This window comes from Nothoprocta perdicaria, unplaced genomic scaffold (assembly GCF_003342845.1).
Source record: "Nothoprocta perdicaria isolate Ctin4 unplaced genomic scaffold, notPer1 scaffold_342, whole genome shotgun sequence".
Lineage (NCBI taxonomy): Eukaryota > Metazoa > Chordata > Aves > Tinamiformes > Tinamidae > Nothoprocta > Nothoprocta perdicaria.
In genome coordinates, this window is record NW_020455580.1 from 241,562 (window position 1) to 262,515 (window position 20,954).

At 51.2% G+C, this 20,954-nt stretch overlaps 1 protein-coding gene across 1 annotated transcript; it reads left to right on the forward strand.

Moving 5' to 3' along the window:
- DUOX2 (dual oxidase 2) lies at positions 1–19,599 on the forward strand. The gene is made up of 33 exons (XM_026043953.1): positions 1–160; positions 1,049–1,132; positions 2,458–2,622; positions 3,712–3,899; positions 4,887–5,088; positions 6,059–6,225; positions 6,313–6,373; positions 6,486–6,582; positions 6,727–6,793; positions 7,001–7,103; positions 7,456–7,619; positions 7,964–8,130; positions 8,349–8,467; positions 9,577–9,714; positions 10,053–10,166; positions 11,005–11,207; positions 11,618–11,803; positions 12,225–12,450; positions 12,854–12,947; positions 13,181–13,356; positions 13,621–13,690; positions 14,179–14,274; positions 14,975–15,153; positions 16,005–16,235; positions 16,485–16,584; positions 16,729–16,778; positions 16,873–17,000; positions 17,296–17,449; positions 18,012–18,244; positions 18,432–18,590; positions 18,740–18,895; positions 18,986–19,114; positions 19,363–19,599. The coding sequence occupies exons 1-33, from the start codon at positions 1–3 to the stop codon at positions 19,483–19,485; spliced, it is 4,689 nt and encodes a 1,562-aa protein (XP_025899738.1). The 3' UTR covers positions 19,486–19,599.
- Positions 19,600–20,954: the final 1,355 nt, after the last annotated feature.

The following is a 20,954-nucleotide window of genomic DNA, read 5'->3' on the forward strand; positions in this document are numbered from 1 at the left end:
ATGATCTGTAGGTGTTCCCAGCTGCTGGAGCAGCTCCACTCCGGCTCCTTCCTCCTATCTGTTTATAGCTCTGTGCTTCCACAGACCCTGTGGCTGCTGCATCCCATGGAGAGTATGTTGAACTTGACCCTGGTTCTGCTGGTGATGTGGACCTTGGCAGGTAAGTGGTTTCTGGGAAGGGCATCCAAATCGGGCTATCTGAATAGCTTCTGTCCTCAGAAGAACTCCTCCTAATTTACTGGGCGTAATTCACTTGTGAGGAAATAAGGAAGAAATGGAACAACGGGCTGAGTTTGTAGGGCATGCAGGTTGGGAGACTTTGCTGCTTTACTACTTTACTATGTGTACACACAGCTTGTGACCAGGAGCCAGGGTTTCTTGCTGTTATTGTAATAAAGACAATAAAAACTAACATTGAGGAAAGAGTATATTTGGTGAAAGCTCTTTTTCAGCTGATGCCCAGTGGGATGGCTGATGGTGTCACCCCTGTACCAAGGCTTTTGTTTGACTCTCACAGCTAATGTGGGGGTGAGGGGTAAACCTGCTCTGACCCAGTGAGAGAGCAGGAGGAAATTAAGATCATTTGGGTATAGACTGATATCAGCCGGACATCTGATGTTATATTGATCTGGAGACTTCAGGACTGATTTTTTTGTTTTACACATTGCTTTTCCTTCAAGAGGACAGAGCTTCTCAAAATATCTGTTTTTAAGGATAGATTTCGGGGAAAAAAAAAAGGAAATGTGATATAATTCTGTAAGGGAGACGCTGAGATGCTGAGATCTTGTACTGGTGCATGCCTTTTTTTTTTTTTTTTTTTTTCTTTTGCTGCTAAACAGGTGGCCATGAGTGAGCACTGTAGTTGTCCCCAGCCCATCACCCATAGCAAATATCACGGGATCACTGCGGCATTGGCTCGCAAAGATCCATGAGCTCTAGTCCAAGCTCTTGCTTGGAACGAAACTTCCACCAGGACTGCATGAGGGCACCTCTGCACCAGTACCAGTCTCTCTCTGTCCCAGCTGAGTCAGGGTCTGGTCTCTTCCAGGAGCTCAGGAGAACATCTTCTGGGAGGTGCAGCGCTATGACGGCTGGTACAACAACCTGCTGCACCACAGCCGCGGCTCAGTGGGTAAGGCTGCTGGGTCTGAGGACAGACTTGCACTTTCTTTGGTGTCTGACCTGCCTCAGGACAGAAGGAGAAACCCTTTCTGACTTGAGCCTGAACCTGGGAGGTGGACAGATCATGCCAGTTGCCAGGGAGGATGCAGTTGTTGACTCCTACCTTGTCACCTGAACAACCCCACTGGAGCAGTTGGGAGGGGGCCAGCAGTCCAGTTTTCTCTCCAATGGTACTGACACCACTTCTACTGTGCCCAACGCTCTGGTAACACCCATGGGCCAGGCTGGTGTTGCGTCAGGTGCAGAAAAGACCTTGTGCCTTTGGGAGTGCATTTAAAATAGCCAAGGAAGGGAAGACTTAGCTGTTCTCAGCAGTCATTTCAGCGATGGTCAGGGAGGCCAGAACTTAGAAAAGGCATCCTTGGCCAAAATCAGCATGCAGCTTAGGCAGCACTCAATGCAAGGTCAGAGCCAGAAGAGGTTGGGGCCCATGTGTTGATGTCCCACTCTCTCTGCTCTGCAGAGTAGATACTGTGCACATGCCAGAGGGGCAATGTGTGCTGGCCTTTGCTGGACCAGTCGTGTGGGAGTCCTGTGCACCAGATAAAGGAATGGAGCAGCTTTCTCATGTCCTACCCTCAGCCCATGGATGATGTCTGCAGGGGATGTCATTGGGTTGAGGACCAGGGCAGATCAGGCAGGATCCCATCCAAAATAGGAGAGATCATGAATACTTCTATATCCTGCAGCCTAGATCTGTCACCTACATGGTGACACAAATTACAGCAGCAATTGCACAGCTTCCTTTGAGCCTGAATAACTCTCCAACATGACATGCCTGTCACCAGCCGGTCATGTCCAAACTTGTCAGAGAGATGCCAGTGGGCCCATGGCAGACAAGATCTCTCTCCATCCAAGCTGAGAGACAGCAGCCCTTATCATATGGAAATAAACCTATAGAAAGCAAGAATTTCCCATCTCTAGGGAATTCCAGCGTACGCTCTTGCATGGCCTTTCAAAATGCATTTGCTCATTGGAGAGAAATGACCTCCTGCCTTCCAGCTTTTCAGCTATGAGGTGGGCAGTGGATATGAAGTTCAGGGCCTTTCATCTTCTACTTTTTGTCTCTCCTGCTGTTCCCCTTCCTCTTTGCTACGGTGTTGGTAAAAGGCTGGTGGCCCTATTTGTGCAGAACTGCATACACTCTACACAGGCCGCTCAATGTCCCCCCACTCCTGTGTGGGACCCTCCCAAACACCGTTGGACCTTGCTGTTCCCCTGGCTGCTGTTTGTCCAGTGCTGGTGGACCCACGCTCTGTTGCTCTGGTGCCCCAGGTGCCAGCCTGCTGCGTCTCCTGCCAGCAAACTACGCAGACGGCGTGTACCAGGCTCTGCAGGAGCCCCACGTGCCCAACGCTCGCCAGCTCAGCGACGCAGTGGCCCGGGGGCCCGCCGGGCTGCCCTCCCGCAGGAACACAACTGTCCTTGGTGTCTTCTTTGGTAAGAACAGGGGGTTGGCATACAGCAGGCACAGCTGGGCATTGCTGCTCATACTCAGAGTGACTCCGGCCACTCCTAATCTGCTCTTTTGGAGCCGATCCATCCCTGGAGATAAAGCCTTGACTGCTGCCGTTGCAAAGTTCTGCCTAAGCAAGGGAACATGCAGGAATTTTCAGTGACCTTTGCTTGCCCCAAATGCTGATAGTGGTTGTTTAGAGACATCTTCTTTTGTTTTAACGACAGAGTTATCTTATTGCAAATTGTTTGACAGACTTGATAACGGTGTCTAGTGAGTGATCGCTGGGAGGCTTTGCAGTTGGAGTTGGAACAGTTACTGCTGTCACTCAGGAGCTCAGATGGCTATTGGGTGTCTGAGCCTGGGGATCTCATGTCTCAGCTCATTGAGGAAACAGGCTGAATTTGTGAAAGACATAGAGACAAGTATAGCTCAAAGGTCACCCGTGGCTCCCAACACCCAGCTCTGGGCACTTGGCTCCAAGTAAGATGTGTTGCTGGACTCTTTAAGCCCACTGCAGCTGGAGGAGTAGACACTAGTGTGGCACCACTCATTTTTTTTTTGCCTGAGCATAGCTTTTCCCATCACAATGGAGCTCCAATGGGCCAGCAGCAACAGTTGCTGCAAGACTCAGCGCCAACAGCAGTCTAAAGGCCACCAGTGAGCACATGATGGCTAGATGAAGAGCCTTGTTCCCAGTGAAGCAGTGTCCAGCAGCTGCTGGGGTCTCTGAACCTCCAGTGTCTGAGTGTGTCTGAGTTTCCACCTTGGTCCCTCATTGACCCTGCATGAGCTCTGGCCAGGGGCACATGGCGCCCCAGGTTGGATGGGATGGAGCCAGACACATTGGTCCCTCTGATCCTCATTTTCACTGAGCTCCTGAGGGCACCACAGCAGGGGTGGACAGCTGTGAGACAGATGGGAAAGTAAGGCCTGGAGTGAATTATTCAAGGCATGGAGCAAGCCAGCAGTGAAAGCAGGAAGGAAACCTGCTTGGCTGCCTACCAGTGTGTCCCACTCTGTGTGGTAGTGACAGCCCCTCCAGCTGCCGCTTCTGCTCGGCTCTCTGGCAGGTTTCCACGTGCTCTCCGAGATCCTGGAAGCAGAGAAACCTGGCTGCCCTGCTGAATTCCTGAATATCCGCATCCCCACCGGAGATCCTGTGTTTGACCCTGCGAGCACTGGCGACGTGATCCTGCCTTTCCAGCGCATCCAGTGGGCACTGGAGACGGGGCAGAGCCCCAACAACCCCCGGGAGCAGGTAGGGGCAGGGAGCTTCCTTTGCTCTTCCCCTTCTGGAGAACTTCCTGTGCACATGACTGTTCTGTGCCACCTGTTTTAGTGCAAATCCGAGCATCTTGCAAGGTTTAGGAAGAAAAGTGTGAAGCAGGAACCATTCGCAATCTTTATCAGCTGCCAAACTTTTTATGGTGTCAACCAAATGAAAGAGTTATGAGTTAGTACCAGCTGAGAACCACCTCTGGCTGTTAAAACAAATGGCAACTGGGGCCATTTTAGGATAAGTGTGAGCATCTTATTCCAAAAAAAAGAAATCTTTTTATACTCGTGTCACTCTAGAGGGTTAGAAATTAAGGCAGATATTTTTAGGCAATAGCTCATCTTTCAAAATGCTTCATGAAGGCAAGTCAGGACTGCCAGCCTGCCTGAAGAGCTCCCATGGGATTGGGGAGACGCGGAGCGCCTGGTATGTGGCATCGGATCATATGGCTTGCGAGCTGGTTCCTAGCAGTGCAACTGCCACTAATAAACACCAGGCCAAATGGATTTCACACGATTTTTTTCCCCCCTCTGGCAATTTTCAGAGAGGCATTTGTCATAAAACTTCTCCAGATTTCAGGCATTCTTGCAAATCCAAATTCCCCATCTCTCTCTCTTTTGCTATGTTGAAACTGGAAGAGTTCCAAAATGGATTTGTTTTTGTTTTGTTCTAGAAAGTTTCCCAATCAAAATAGCCAAAGCAGTAAACCTCAATACAGCTCATGTGACTAAACCTCAATGAGATCAGATTAGCAGGTTACATTTTTTAGCTGCATTTCAAGCCTTAGAAAAACAAATTCCAGTGCATTTTCAAATGAAAAAGAATGATTTCCAGAAAATATCAGCAGAGGAGATGTTTCAACATGTTTTTAGGGCAACAGGGTGAGGAGAAGGCTCTCCAAGGAGGATCTCATGGTGGGACAGCCCTGAGGGGAAAGCTGAGCCCTTGGAGGTTAATGTCTCCCCTCAGATCAACGAGGTGACCAGCTGGCTCGATGGGAGCTCCATCTACGGCCCATCACACTCCTGGAGCGATTCCCTGAGGAGCTTCTCGGGAGGCAAGCTGGCTTGTGGGCCCAACGAGCGCTTCCCAAGGGAGACGGATGGCAGGATCCCCATGTGGAAGGCTCTGGATCCATCGACGGGGAAGGGCGGTCCCCAGGGCATTTACGGTAAGGAAGAACCTGAGGTTTCCTTTCCCTGTGGGTCACTTTTCCTTGGCAATTTTCCTAGTTCTGCTCTATCTCTGACCTGGCAAGACTCCAGGCTGAGCTCAAAGCTCCCCAGTGATTAACAGCAGCACAGGGCAACTGCAGGAGGTTTTGCTCGTATCTCCCCATGATAGACAAGGGTGGCTGATAAACGCTGGTCCTGGCTTGCATGCTCCCTTTCCCTCCCCATTCCCCAAGCAAAGTCCATCTCGAAGGAGAGACGGTCACTTTTGAGCAGAATGTGGCCAGGACAAGGCGTACGGTGCCGTATCCCAGGCTCGGGGTGGCTGGTGTGCTAAGCCTAAGGGGCAGAGAGAGACCCCAAGATAAGGCAGGGGGATCCCAGAGGGGACTCAGGGCAGCTAAGCTCCTTCTCAAGTAAAGTGAGCAGACCACGTGGCACTGGGACACCAGATGCCTTGCAGCACACAAGGCATTTTCCGAGCCCGAGGAGGAGGAAGATGCATGTCCTGGAGGCGGCCGTGCTATGCAGCAAAGAAATGCTGTGAACTTAAGTCACTGTGTCCCCAGGAGGAAATGGGTCAACCCCCAGCCAATGCACAGGTGCTGGTCCTTCTAACCCTAGGAGATCTTCTCTTGAGAAAGGGGCTGCTGATAAAACCTGCTCAGCTTGCTTTGAATTCCTCACCAGCCCGACCTTTGGTCTGTGCTCAGTGCCTGGAGCTGTTCCCACTTTGCTTCTGCCCCCGGGCCTCTTGCCCGGTGCTCCAGGGAGAGGAGGGATGAGCAGAAAAGGGGAAGTTGTGAGGTGCCAGAGCCATCGGGACAAGAGGCACAATCCCCTTAGCTGCGGTGATGGGGGTGCTTCCTCTCCTAGTCAGGGCTAGGCCCTGTCCTAGCCAGGGCACCCCAGCCTCCTCACGCATCCCGTGGTTGGATCTGCCTCTCACGGCGCTGGCGGCTCTTGCAGACCTGGGGAGCGCCTGGGGGAACGAGAACCCTTTCCTGCAGGCCGAGAGCATCGTTTGGTTTCGCTACCACAACCACTGGGCCACCAGGCTGTCCAAGGAGCACCCCACCTGGTCTGACGAGGACCTCTTCCAGCATGCTCGCAAGTGGGTCATCGCCACCTTCCAGGTGAGGGTCAGGAGGAACCGGAGGAACCCAGCTCTGCCAGGGACCTGCCTCCCTCCCCTGGCCCTGATCCTCTCCTCTGTGCCCTAGAGCATTGTGCTGTACGAGTGGCTGCCAGCCCTGCTGGGTAGAGGTGTCCCAGCATATGCAGGTGAGGAGCAAAAGGTGCTGGGGCTCCCCATGAGTGAAGGAGCCATAGGCCCTGGCACCCCGGTCCCTCCACTCCCAGGTGATGGGTCTGGCCATGGCTCTTGGCCCTGCAGGTTACCAGCAGCACATGGACTCCAGCCTCTCAACGGAGTTTGTGGCAGCCGCGTCACTGTTTCTTGCCTCCATGGTACCGCCGGGCGTCTACAAGAGGTACAGGCAGCCAGGAGGTTGTGGAGGAGCTGGGGATGGTGGAGCCTGTTCTTCTTCCTTCCCTGTCCTCCCACCCCTCACCTGGGGAACCTCGGGGGCGGCTGGCCACGAGGGTGCAGGTCCAACCCTTCCCTCGTCTTTCAGAGGCCCCATGTGCCAGTTCCAGCCTGATCCAGCACTGCGGCTCTGCAACAACTACTGGAGCAGAAAGGTACAGGGAGAGAGTGTGGTGGGCTCCAATGCACATGGCTTGGCTCACACTTGCTGCTCTTGTGGCCTGATCCAGTCATGCTGCCAGGCCCTGTGAGGCACGTGTGCGCTATGGCCAATATTGTTTAGTGGTCACTGCAGCTGTCTTTGGGCTTCCTCATGTCCTCGGTCCTGTGAGGATTCACCTGCTCTCTCCATCCCACTTCAGAGCACCAGGCTGCAGCATGCAGAGGACGTGGACAACCTGCTGTTGGGGATGAGCTCACAGATTGCAGAGCAGGAAGACAACATTGTGGTGGAAGATCTCCAAGGTTTGCATTACCACAGTGCAGCTGGCGTGTGGTTGGGGGGGACCCTCTCTTCCAGGGCTCTGTGGGGACCAAGGTGAGGATGCAGGTCTCATTGCTACCATCAGCCCCTGAGACATGTTCTGACCAACTTCAACCTAGTCAATGGAGGTGCTGAGAGGCTGCAGGGCACGTTAAGCATGTCCAACCTCATCAGCAAGAGTGTGGGGTGACCGACACGTTCAGCAACGCTATGGGGGACATAGCTGATAGAAGGAGGAAGCAGCCCACACTCAGTGTGGAGTTGATCCTTGGGCAAGTGGAGTTGATCCTCGGGGTCTCCTTACTCTTACCATAACTTTGATTCCACTCGCAGATTACTGGTATGGGCCTCTGAAGTACACCCGCACAGACTATGTGGCCAGTTGGCTCCAACGAGGACGAGACCTTGGCTTGCCCACCTACAACCAAGCCCGGGAGCAGTTTGGTTTGAAGCCTCTCCAGACTTGGACAGACCTTGCCCCACACTCAGGACAAGAGGTAACATGGGACTGATCTGGGCTGCGAAAGTGTATGGGGTAACTGTGTGAATAAATGATATGAATGAGCGTATCCCATGCGTGTCTCTGTGCAGAGCTCCCATGCCACCGTGTGCTCTGCTTCTCTGGAGCTGAGTTGCTCTGGAAGCAAATTGGTTGCTCAAGCCCAAGCTCAAAATCAAGGCTGTGTGGATCTGAGCTTCTGCCCAGCCAACAGACATGGGATGCCTGGGGAAAGCAGGCCTCCCATCTCTCCTGAGGTTTCTCCAAAGGCCTGGGAAGCCTCAGGGCCTGAACCCGGAAGCCTCTGTTCATTCTGTGTTTGTATGTATGGTTTCTGTCAAGGTCCTGAAACAGGTTGCTGATTTGTACGCCAATGACATTACCAGGCTGGAGCTTCTCCCTGGAGGCATGCTGGAGGCTAACATGTCGCTCTTCAGCGGCATCATCCTGGACCAGTTTGTGCGCCTGCGTGATGGTGACAGATTTTGGTTCGAAAACACCAGAAACGGGTAAATACTTCTCCCCATCTGGTAGGCAGGGTAGGTTGCCCACTACCCTGTCAGATGTGCCTAGAAAGCCACACCTCACCCCTGTGACCCAGGAAGTCACAGACACTGGGTCTGGAGGAAAAAGATGTCCTTCAGTTTCCTTGGTACCTAAAAAGGTGCAGTGAGTGAATCCCTCTGGCTCAAGCTATGTTGTCTTGGCTCCATGTCTTTTTCTTCAGTTTATTCACAGAGGAAGAAACTCAGAACATTCGCAATACCACGTTCCATGATGTCCTTGTTGCAGTCACCTACGCAAACTCAACAGATATCCAGAGCAAGGTGTTTGTCTGGAGTGAAGGTGAGCACTCTGCGCTGTGCCAAGAAGTGGGGAGCCAACAGCAAAAGTGAGGTAGGAAGGAAAATACTCCACTGGGCCAGACACAGACCAGCCTTGGTGACATAACCAGTTACTCAGTGACAAAGGAAAAGCAACCAAGTGGCAGGCTTGATGCTTGCTATGCCCGCAAGTGAGCAAAATGTGTGCAAAATTCAAAGATCTCATGTAAGCCAAGCAGGCAGAGCTAATGTTGAACGGCAGCTGAAGTCCAGGTATGTGCCTTGCATGAGTTCTGGTCTATCTTTGGGTTTAAAAATGCCACTAGTAAATGGTTCCCTGGAAAGTCCTGCCAGGGCTGAGACTTTGACTGCCCCAGGCTGTGTCATGCTCATCACTGATGTGTCCTCTAGTTGCTTTGATATACATACACGCAGAGGTCCGCAGGTTAAACTGGTGAGTGAGCTGAAACCCTGTGAAGTCTGCAGATGAAGTGAAATTTGTGTTCTGTATTTGTGCTTAACTGCACCAGCCACTGAATATTCCCTGTGTACGGCTCTGTAATGCCTATTCCTGCCCACTTGTGCTGGTGGGGAGTCTATTGGTTAACCAGGGCTGCTCAAAACGCTGGCTGGGCTTTCCTGAGGTTGTGGTGCAACCGTACGTAACCTGAGGAGATTTAACTGCCTCAGGGTCTGGCAGAAGGAGTTTTTTTTTGTACGTATTCCAGCCCTTGCAATGTGTTTTGATTCCCTAGATGTACAAGCAATCAATTGTACCAGGAGGGCTGTCTTGATTTACAGCATCCGGATGACAAGCTGAGGTGTCGAGCCCTGATTTGGTCTGGTGCCCAGGATGTCTCTAACTCAGGCCATCCTAGTGGGAGAGGCTCAGGACCTCTCAGCAGAGACTCCCCGGAGCACTTGGGCCCAATTCTGTGCTTGGTTTGGTTCAGGAGGCGTACCCTAAAATCTGGAGTTGGATTTGAACATCATGTGAGCCTTGAGACAGTTTTGCAGTGCTCCCTGGGTCATTCAACAGTGACCCCACGCATCTTGACTAGAGATTCTCAAGGATGAAGGAGGTGAGAGGGATAAAAAGTCCATGACACTCACAGCCTTTCTCCCATGCAGGGGACCCCTGTCCTCAGCCGTGGCAGCTGACAACTCAAAACCTGACCAACTGTACGCGCATGACTGTGCTGGACTACTTTGAAGGCAGCGGTGCAGGCTTTGGGATCATCATCATTGTCCTCTGCTGTCTGCCTCTAGGTTTGCCGTTGTATTTTCTTTTTCTTTTTCCTCCTCTTTTTTTTTTTTTTCTGGAAGATGAGGATAAATGCCCAGAAGTCAAATAACTCCCAGTAGGAGCTGTTGAGTCTTGGCCATTCTTGAGGTCTTTTTGGTGGCAAAAGGTGGCCATCCCTGGTGGCCATCCTTGTGTATGGATTGGTTCTGGTGCAGTACTGGGTTAAATAAAACTGTGCAAAGTTAAATAACGGTGATGGGGAAGAAATAAAACCCTGTCTGTCCCAGTCATAGAGGAAACCCTGACAAATCAAAAAGCAACTTAGTGATGTTCCATGTTTCCTTCTCCAATGTGTCCCCAGTGAGTCTGTTTGTTGCCTGGATCGTTGCTGTTCTCCGCAAGAGAGACTTCAAGAAGCTGCAGAAGCAGCGAGACCCTAGCGTGAGGAGAGAGGTGACCAGTGACACAGCACATGGTGAGGTGGCACCGTTAATCTTGTGAGGGAGGTCTGGTGATGCTGCTGAAGTCAGGGCACACACACTCACGCAAGGCTGGAAGACAGAGCTCGGAGTGCTTCCAGAGAGGTTATACATTCTCCATCTTATTCAAGACCCAACAGGATGAAGCCTTGACCATATAACTGGCCCTGCCTTGAGCAGGAGGCCTGGGCAGGAGGTGCTATCTGAGGCCCCTTCCAACCTGGGTTACCCTATTAGTCTATAATCCCAATCCTCTCCAGATGATACTTTTCCTGCAGGGATGGATGTAAAGCAGTTGCACCCATGGGTCCAGGACAGAGACTAAACCTCCTTTCTCTGAAGACTGGGAAAACCTTGCTGTCCTGCTACTCCCATGTCTGTACGCTTGAGCTCTGCTCTGTTTCAGGCAGTCAGGAGAACATCGTATTTTCCCTTAACATGTATTTTGTTGCCTGGCTAGTAGTTAGTGAATAACATTGAGCCCACATAAAACTGCAAATCTAAAATTGTAGAAATGAGGTGGGAAGGTTCATTTCTGTCACAACTGTGATCCATGCACAGCTGTGGAGTTGCAGGGAAGATGGCGCAGTTATTGCAGCCAAGTCAGACTATGTGATAGCAAAGTCTAGCTCGCCCTCCCCAGCAACCCACATAACTGCCAGGTATTTTGTGTACAAAACAAATGTACTGTGCAGCTGTAGCAGGGAAGGAGAAATTCTTTACCATCAGCCCCGTGCAGTTATTTCCAAGCTGCATCTCAGTGAAGGAAGATGTTGGGATGACTGGGAGCTCACGTATGCCTTTCCAGCTGAGTCCAATTCTCTCTCCTGTCAGCCATGGAGTGGCATGGTCCCAAGATAGACAGTTCTCCTGTGTGGATTCAGCTCCAACCTGACAAAGTGCTCAAAGTACTGGATAGTAGGTGGTCTGTGCTCCGGAGCATTAGTCTGAAAACCCAACAAAGGGTGGAGGTGATTCTGTCCACCAACAAAGGCAACAGAGCTCTGCTCCTGAAGAGCCCCAAGGAATATGACCTGGTGAGTACCATGATGCCTGGAGACTGTCCCCTGGGCCCTCCAGCATCCTCTGGAGGATGTGGCCACTGGTCACATTTATGCTGGATCACTCATTCCTAGATGCTGGGCTCTTGGGGAAGCGTGGGCCCCTGAAGGGTGGTCATAGCCTCCTGAGAATCATCATGAAATGGTGTAGAGCAGCAGTGCGTCACTCTGAGCTGCAAACCTCCAGGCCAGTGGGTTTTAGCGAATCAGGTCTCGGCACACACGGACACAGAAATCACGAGTGTGGGGTGAATCTGATAGAGGAAATCAAGACAGCTTGAAAAAGAGCAATCGCAGAGGAAAGCTTTGATTTTTAACTTGTTGGGTGCAATGTCCAGCCTCAGTCTGGCTGAGAGTCTCTGCCACCCATTTGGTGCCTTTTGCAGGTGCTGCTTTTCAGTGAAGAGGCAGAAAGGAGCAACTTCATTGGGAAGTTACGAGACTACTTGAAAAAGAGCAATCTCGATCTGCATGTGTCTGAGACAAAGGAGCAGAGTCTGCTGAAACAGGCAGTCACCCAGGAGCAGAGGAAGAAGATTCTGGAGACTTTCTTTAGGCACCTATTTGCTCAGGTATATACAGGTGTAGCAAGCTCTGATGAATGAAGAAAGGTATTTCTGTAACAATAAATATTGCTGCTGTTGCTGCCCCTAGTTGTTGGTTAGCCACACACATGGAAGAAGCTCCCAATACTTAGAGAATTACAGAAAATTGTCTGTTGCAGAAGAAAAAGGCAGCTCTGCTATTGTGACACAACAGCTTAATGTTAGGAAGAGGCTTTGGCATGAAGTGACTGAGGTATCCATAATAGTCAGTGGTCTTTACCATAAAAGGTGCACTATGCAGGAGAAATACAGGATGTTCCTATGGGATCTGTCATGAGCTCTGTGCTGGGAGAGCTATTAGGCTTTGTGTGATGGGCTGGACAAGCAAGCAATAGCCTTCTGCTCTGCCAGCAACCAGAGGATTCCTTTTGTGGCACACAACCTACAGGTGCTGGACATTGACCGGTCTGATGCTGGAGAGCTCAACTTTGAATCTTCGCAGAAGGCAAAGGAGTCTCTGACATGTGAGCTGAGCAGGGCTGAGTTTGCCGAGTCCTTAGGGCTCAAAGCCCACTCAATGTTTGTGGAGTCCATGTTCTTGCTGGCAGACAAAGATGGCAATGGGTACATCTCCTTCCGGGAGTTCCTGGACATCTTGGTGATCTTCATGAAAGGTGGGACCTGGTATTGGTTAGTTTCTTCATCTGCTCCTTAAGTTTCTAGGCTCTGTTAGTGATGTCACCAGCAGAATGAAGGAAAAAATCCATCCAGTAGGTCCATCCACAGACTTTTCTCCAGATTAAAGGTCACTTCACTTAGGACTGCTAATTTAATTAGCATGTAAAATAATGCATAACAATGTCTTCACCCTTTTCTTTTTTTTCACATTTCACTTGAGAAAGTCAAGTAGAAGTGAGTCGTGAGAGTGAGAGAAAACTGTGCTGCTATCCAAACTGCCATCAGCAGTTTGTCCTCACAATCTTTTCAGAGATGGGAGAGACTGTTGCCACAGGTCCAGGATTTCACCTTTGCTGGTAAAAATAGGATCTTGTTCTTACTCCACTTCTTTCCAACCAGGGTCCCCAGAAGAGAAGTCCAAGGTGATGTTCAGGATGTATGACATTGATGAGAATGGGTTCCTCTCTAAGGAGGAGTTTCTGAGGATGCTTAGGTACTTTTCATCTCTTCTTTTCATCTCAGGCAGAACCAGGAATCTTTGTAGATGTCTTGACAATGTCTACAGAAGAAAATATCTACAAAAGTAGATATTTTCACACGCCTCTGCTTTAGTCCCCAAGAGGACTACGTGAGACCTAATAAAACTGGTCTGGGGCTCTGCCCTGTGTTAGTTCAAGGTCTCAAGGTGTTGTACTGTAATATCCCCATCTCCTCTCCTTGCTGCAGGTCCTTCATTGAAATCTCCAACAACTGCCTGTCAAGAGATCAGGCGGAGCAGGTGACCGAGTCCATGTTTCAGGCCTCGGGGTTTCAGGACAGGGCTGAGCTGACATGGGAGGATTTCCACTACATGCTGCGGGACCATGATAGCGAGCTCCGTCTCACCCAGCTTTGCATCAAAGGTCAGTAGGAGCACGTGCAGGAGTGCTGGGTCACACCTGGTTCTATGGGTGACTTGGACAGCACCTACTATGTAGCTTTCAAACTGTATCCCATCAGCCTCTCCTATCCGAAGCTGCCCCTTTGGGCAGTAATCTGAAGAAAGCAACTTTCTTCAGCACAAAGATTCTCCCCACCGCATCCCTGCCCAGGAGAGATGTCTAAACCTTGTCCACTGAATCTTATATACAATGCAAATGTCTCTCTGTCCTTTTGGATCCTGAAAGGTGTCCCTGACGTGTTCAAGAAAAACATACAGAATCGTGTCTCTTTCATAAAAAAGGACGAGCCCAAAGGGTAAGCTGTTTTAGTCCTGTTGCTGCTGTTTCTTTCTTCCTTTCTGCCCTCACGCATGCCTATCCTTCACCTCAACTGTTCCAGCAAATTCTTATACTGGACCTTGCCACTGCTAGTGCTAGAGGAGGGTCATGACCATACCGGGACCTGTCTGTGAGCAGGCAGCACGCTGTGGTTTGGATGATGCCCTCTCCCTTCCCTTAGTACTCCAGATAGGCACAGGGAGGAATTGCCTCCGGGAGAGCCTACACTGGACGTGTTAGGTGACGGAGATGCCTCGCTACAAGGTGGAGAGCCTGCATTGCTTTACTTTGCGATGGGTTATCTTGGAGTGTAAGAAGAATCAAGGCTTCCTTCTAGGCTGAACCTGAGATGGACAGCATCTTTGGGGCAGCAATGGAGAAGACCCATTTCTGACTGAGTCAGATCCTTTCCTGAAAATACAGCTTTCAACTAGACAAGCCCCTTTATTTTTATTTTTTTGGCAGAAAAATCTCAGACAGGGAGGAAGGCCCAAATCTGGAAACTGTGGCGCAGTATATGGAGCAAGAAGGACAAGAAGTGAGGAAGAGACTGGGCAGAAAGTGAGTATGCCTTCTCCTTGCCTTCTCCACTGGGGCCCTTGTTCAGCCAGGTTGTTGTTTTCAATTTCTTCATGTCCCAGTAGGACTTAAGTCAAATAACTGCTGTGAAGAACCTAGCATGAAGGTGGCAGGATGGAGGGAGGGAATGCAATGACACATCTTTGAAAAAACAAGAGCGGACAACTCCCAAGCCTAGGCTAGTGGGTTGTAGAGTGAATGTCCTGCTCGCAGAGAGGGACACTGCATGGCAGGTCCTGCCTGCACCGCGAGAGCCCTCCTGCATTCTGGGACTCAGCTGCTTCAGCTCTGCAATGCTTGCAACATCAGCAGGAGACACTCAAGTCCTCATTGCTGTGGCAACGTCAAATATTTTTCCAACAAAACAGTTAAGTTGTTAATATTGTTAGACAGGAATAACATATCCTTCAGAATATATCCAACCCTGGGATCTTTCATCCCTCTGGAGGATTCATTATCACTATAAAATGAGCTTTTATGGTTCTGCTTAATGGCCTACTTCATTATGTTGTTAACTGTCATAATTGTGTGAACTGGGTCATATCCTAAGACTAACCTCCGATACCATCTTGTTTAGGCCACTGGAGAGGGTTGTTCCAGTGTGCTAGGTGCTATATAGTCTCTGCGCTGCATCCAACATCAGGTAAATCTTGAATTGACACCAATTCTCCCATTTTTGCAGAGGAAATCACTACCAGGTACATGTATACACTGAAGCTCAAAGGAAAAAATACCAGCGGAACAAAGTTCAGCAGAAGATCCAAGAATTCAAACGTTTCATTGAGAACTATCGGCGGCACATTGTCTGTGTAGTCCTATTCTCCGCCATCACCGCCGGCCTGTTTGTGGAGCGAGCATATTGTGAGTGTCCCTCAAGTCCTGACACCCCAGATGCTGGGGCATGCATAGGGGTGGCTCCTAAAACTACACACTGCATGGGGCTCCCTGGGATGAGGAAGGTCCTGGTCCAGCTTTGCTCAGTAGTGTTGGTCCTCCCTTGAAGTAATGAGAATTACTGAAGTGAGAAGAAACCTCTGGAAGCCTCTGGCCCAAACCCCTACTCAAAGAAAAGCCAATTTGAAAGCTGAATCAAGTGGCTGAAGGCCTTTTCTAGAGCAGGTTTGAAGAGCTGCAGGATGGAGATCCAGTCTCATCACAGGGCCCATCCCAGTGTTTGCCTGTGAAGAGCTTTTATTTGACAACTAATTCTAATTTCCCTTTGTGATTTTTTTTCCCGTTGCCTCTCATCCTGTCACTGTGCAACGCTGCAAAGAGTTTGGCTCCATCTTTTCTGCAATACCCATTACTGCAGGCAGCAGTAAGCTCTCTCCTGAGCTTTGTCTCTTCCAGATTGAGCATGCCCATTTCCCTCAGTCTTCTCCTAGGCAATGTGCTCGAGATCTCACCCATCCTGATGGTCTCTGCAGGCCTTGTTTGCTGATACCTCATTTGTACTGGGAAGCCTGAATTTGGACACAGTGTTGAGGTGCAGTTTCAAAGTGCATTAAAGATGAGATTACTCCCTCCCCTCCAAGAACATCCTTTCTTCCAGAAGCAGAGACCAGTGCAGCTCCTGGGTCTAACATAGCATAGTGTGTCCTTGTCCCCACACAGCCTCACCTAGGGTGGCCCCTTCTCGTCAGGGTCACCCTGGTTGCAGGAAGGGACAGTGTGCTCGGTGTGTGATGCCCTGCTCTGGTCTCCCTTCGCAGACTATGCCTTTGCATCCCCCCTCACTGGAATTGCACAGACCACCTTTGTTGGGATCATCATCTCTCGGGGGTCAGCTGCCTGCATCTCCTTCATGTACTCATACATCCTGCTCACCATGTGCCGAAACCTCATCACCGTCCTGCGGGAGACTTTCCTCAATCGCTACATCCCCTTCGATGCTGCTGTGGACTTCCACCGCTGGATTGCCATGGCAGCCCTCATTTTCTCAGGTAAGTGGTCTGCTGGGGAGGCGCAGGGGAGATGTCACCCAAGAATCACAGTTAAACAAGGAGATAACCTCTTCAGAGGGACTAGACCCATAAGAAGCATGCTGTTGTTTATGGAGCCTGGCAAGACTAGACACTTTGCACTGCAGAACAGGAGTAATCACTGGGCTGCTGGACATATCAGCAAGGTCTTCCATGTGTCAGTCTACTGCAGTGACAATGCTTTTCTCCACTGGTCTCTGTCTTCTACAGTGCTACACACTGCGGGCCATGTAGTGAACGTCTACATCTTCTCGGTCAGCCCTCTCAGTGTGTTGTCCTGCCTCTTCTCCAGTGTTTTTATGAATGATGGGTAGGTGCGGTTTGAAGGACAGTCCAGGCAGAATATCCTGGACACAGATGGGAAGGGAAGTGAAAACTTTTGAGACAACTGTTACACTTATCCCTGTTCTGCCCAATCCATGATCCATGGCTGCATTTACTTGTACCTCTCTAGGTCACAGCTCCCTCAGAAGTATTACTGGTGGTTCTTCCAAACTATCCCAGGTAAGACTGCCTAACAGTCAGGATGTATACGTTGTGCCCTATGCTTGCTCATGTGCCTGAGCCACCCTGGGTCTCCCAACACCTTCTCTTGCAGGCATGACAGGAGTGCTGCTGCTTGTAATTCTTGCCGTGATGTATGTTTTTGCCACCCACCACTTCCGGCATGTCAGCTTCCAGGGCTTCTGGATCAGCCACCATCTCTATGTGCTGCTCTATGTCTTGGTAAGACAAGTCTCCTCCCAGCCCAGCTCTTGGGCAGGGAGGGAAGAGGTGGTGCTGATGTACTGCAAGCCCAAAGCTCAGCCCAAACACCAAGGAGCAGCAGGGGAAATAGCCAGGCAGGTCTACAGGACCCAGTACTCAAAAGAACTTGACGGCCTGGATCCTTGCTCCTTCCACCATCCTCAGACCCTCCCATCTCCATGCTACCAATGAGCTGCCACCCAGTTAACCACGGGGCGATGGCTTGCTGGGTTGAGTGTTGCAGTGATGGGGGCCGCTCCCTTCTCTTCCCCAGATCATCATCCACGGCAGCTACGCTCTGATCCAGCAGCCCCGTTTCCACATCTTTTTCATTATCCCGGCTCTCATCTATGGCGCAGACAAGCTGCTCAGCCTGAGCAGGAAGAAGGTGGAGATTGGTGTGGTGAAAGCTGAGCTCCTTCCCTCAGGTACCACATCCACACAGCCTCACAGTGCCAGGCTAGGCCATGCCTAGGGAGAGCTGTGGAGGAAGCAGCTCCTCAGGGGATGAATTTTCCCGTCCTGCTGGTATTGAAGTGCAGAGATACCCCATGGCAGCAATCCCTGACCCGAGTGGCACACAGATTGTTCTGTCCCTGGAAGATGTCCTGCTGGTGTCACATAATCCCTCCACATAGGGGAACAGTCCTGTTCTCTCTGGTTCTATAGGTTGCCCAATGCCTTCCCAGCACCCATGCATGGCAAGGGTCTCCTGGTGGCCTTCCACAGACAGAGAAACGGAGGCACATACAATAGCTTTCCCTCCCTGAGTAGGGATCAGTTAGAACTACATGGTCCCCACAGCATGCCCTGGCACAGCCTATTGGGGTATCCTTTACCCGAGTCTGAATCCATGGCTCATCCTTAAACCTCATCCTCCTAGCACTAGCACAGGTCAAATATTCCACCTTTCCTTGAGGCCACTGATCCTTCCTAGCTTTTTCTTCCACTATTCAATGTCTCAAGTGCTCTGTTACTCCCACTACCCAGGTGTGACCCATCTCCAGTTCCAGAGGCCACACGACTTTGACTACAAGTCAGGCCAGTGGGTGCGCATTGCTTGTGTGGACCTTGGCACCACTGAGTACCACCCGTTCACCCTGACCTCAGCACCGCACGAGGACACGCTGAGCCTGCACATCCGCGCTGTGGGACCCTGGACTACCCGCTTGCGGGAGCTCTACTCCCCAGAGAGCCTGGCCATCATCGGCAAGCTGCCCAAGGTGAGCTCAGCACTGCGCATCTGGGGCTGCAGCTCCAGAGATGGGGATTCTCTAAGGGCAGGCAGCTTTCAGGTCCAAAGCTGAGTTAAGCCAAACCCAAGGCACTTGAAGCCCAAGCCTTGAAGGTGGCTAAGCTCTGGGTGAGTAGAGGAGAAAGATGCTTTGCTAAGAGGCAGTTCCTTTCCAGCTCTACCTTGACGGACCTTTTGGGGAGGGTCACCAGGAGTGGAACAAGTTCGAGGTGTCGGTGTTGGTGGGAGGAGGCATCGGAGTGACGCCCTTTGCATCCATTCTCAAGGACCTAGTCTTCAAGTCATCCTTCAGCTCCAAGCTGCTGTGTAAAAAGGTGAGAGGAAGCAGAGGGCAAGAGCCCTCCTAAATCACCTTGTGCTGCTTCTGGCCTCTTTGGGAGTGAGATTAAACAAAATCTACCAAGAAAGGACCCCCTTGCTTAGTCCTGGCCCTGTACTGAATCTCATTCCCTGCATGCTACAGATTTACTTCATCTGGGTGACGCGGACGCAGCGGCAGTTCGAGTGGCTGGCTGACATCATCCGTGAGGTGGAGGAGGCCGACCAGAACAGCCTGGTCTCTGTGCACATCTACATCACGCAGCTGGCTGAGAAGTTTGACCTGCGCACCACCATGCTGGTAAGCCCCATGCCAAGGCAGCCCACAAGAGAGGCTCCTAGCCCGGTGCCTGAGCCGTGCTGGTCTAATGTGTCCTGGTGTCTCTTTCAGTACATCTGTGAGCGGCACTTCCAGAAGGTGCTGAACCGGAGCCTGTTCACAGGACTGCGCTCTATCACCCATTTTGGGCGGCCTCCGTTCTTGCCTTTCTTCACCTCGCTGCAGGAGGTGCACCCTGAGGTCTGTGCTACCTGGTCTGGGCTTTGGTCACCTGCATGGGAGTAGGAGGGGGCATCCACTGGCCAGGGCAGCCAACAGTGACATCCCTGGTCCTAGCCCATCCCTAGAGGCCTCATCCCTCTTCCATGGCCCTAGTGACTCCATGGGAAGTCCCTGGAAGACTCCTCAGCAAGCTCAGTGGTGACTAGGCTGGGGGGAGAGCTCATGGCACCAGACTCAACATCCCTTTGGCCTCCCTCTTTCCCCAGGTGCAGAAGATTGGGGTGTTCAGCTGTGGCCCACTTGGGATGACGAAGAGTGTGGAAAAGGCCTGTCAGCAAGTTAACAAGAAGGACCAGGCTTACTTTGTGCATCACTACGAGAATTTCTGATTCTATGCCCCGCCCTTTTCCTCCCTGAGTTGCTTGCAGCAGAGAGATGGGTTTGGGCATGGCCTTGCCTTCACCTGCCCTCTGGCCAGGAGCCACATCCCAGGACCCTCTAGCAAGCATGGTTCCATCTGCAGATCATGCTCCTGTCGGAGCCAGCTATCACAGTGGGTACTCTCCTTGGGGCACATCCGGGCATGCACCTGCACTGGCCTCTCACAGTGACACCAAGGCATCTGAATTGGAAATGCATGTGTGACAACACTTGGGATAGTTCCCCCAGCTGCGGTCACAAAGAAAATCCCATCTGCAACTCCTGGCCCATGGGAGCTGGGGAAGGAACAGAGCTGAGAATAAGGCACTCGGTGTCCTAGTACAGCATTGCCTGCACAGTTCCCATGTCCCTCTGGCCTAGAGCACCCTGATACCACCCATGCACCGAGTTTTGTGCACTCCTGCATCCTCCACCTTGGCATCAGGCTGTCAAAGTGCATGTTCCCATGCAGAAATCCCTTCATTCAACTCCAGTGAGGCCTTGCTGCCTCAATCCTACAAGACAGTAAAATACAGGCTCCACAGGGTCACCTGGAACTCCTCTGAACAGCTTTTGGAAGCAGCTTAGCTCCTGTGCAACCCTAATCCAGGGCACCTTGCACAGTGTGCAGAGCCAATGCTCTCCCCACCGTCCCTCTCTGGGAAGTGGGCTCGGTTTCCCTATTGTACTCATTAGCACTCCCAGCTTCGCCTCAGATTGCTCAGGGCCTTAGTTGTGGTTGCGTTGGCTTCTTCCAGCAATGCCACTAGCGTTTGTTGAGGGATCATTCATGCTTGTTTAACCAATGCTTGACTATGCATCACTGAGCTGCCGTTCTCCCGGGCTATGACTGAGCAATAGCATTCCTCTTTGCTTAAATAAAGCTGACCACCACTTTAAATCATTTTCTTGTCTCTTGTCACTGCACCTCAGACACCTCGCATGCACTGGCAGTGCAGTGTTTGGCTCTTGCACAGCGTTTGTCCCATCTGCCTGGGAAACATTCAGGTTAAATGGGAAGAGCTGAGTTTCCCTTGCTTTGGTTGCACGGCATGAGAAAAGCGGGGCAGGGTGGGGTGTTGTTCTGACTTAAAACAGCCTTGGTTTTTGGTTTGTCACTAAATGTTGTTTATGGGGGTTATGAGATGAGCCCAGGCGCAGCTTCTGCTGCAATATCTTACCTGCTGCAATGTCCTTGCAGTTGCAGTGCCTCCTGCCGTGGGGCCCTATATGTTTATCTGTATCTATATGCACCAGAGATCCAGCACAGCCCTGTCACCCCGAAGTCCTTCTCAGTCATTTCTCAGCTTTTGGTGTAACTAGAGGTGATGGTTCGTTGGGATTGGGCACCTCCCAACCACTGAGCTGAGCACAGTGCAGGACCTGCAGGGAGGTTTCTGAAGGACCAGCCTTCTCGGCTCTCCTTGCTGAACCACAC

Bases quoted from the DNA above. Each gene is read 5' to 3' on its own strand.
- DUOX2 (XM_026043953.1), top strand. From the start codon at position 1: ATGATCTGTAGGTGTTCCCAGCTGCTGGAGCAGCTCCACTCCGGCTCC. The intron at 8,131-8,348 runs GTAAATACTTCT...CTTTTTCTTCAG, and splicing joins TTCGAAAACACCAGAAACGG to TTTATTCACAGAGGAAGAAA. The intron at 18,591-18,739 runs GTGAGAGGAAGC...TGCATGCTACAG, and splicing joins CCAAGCTGCTGTGTAAAAAG to ATTTACTTCATCTGGGTGAC.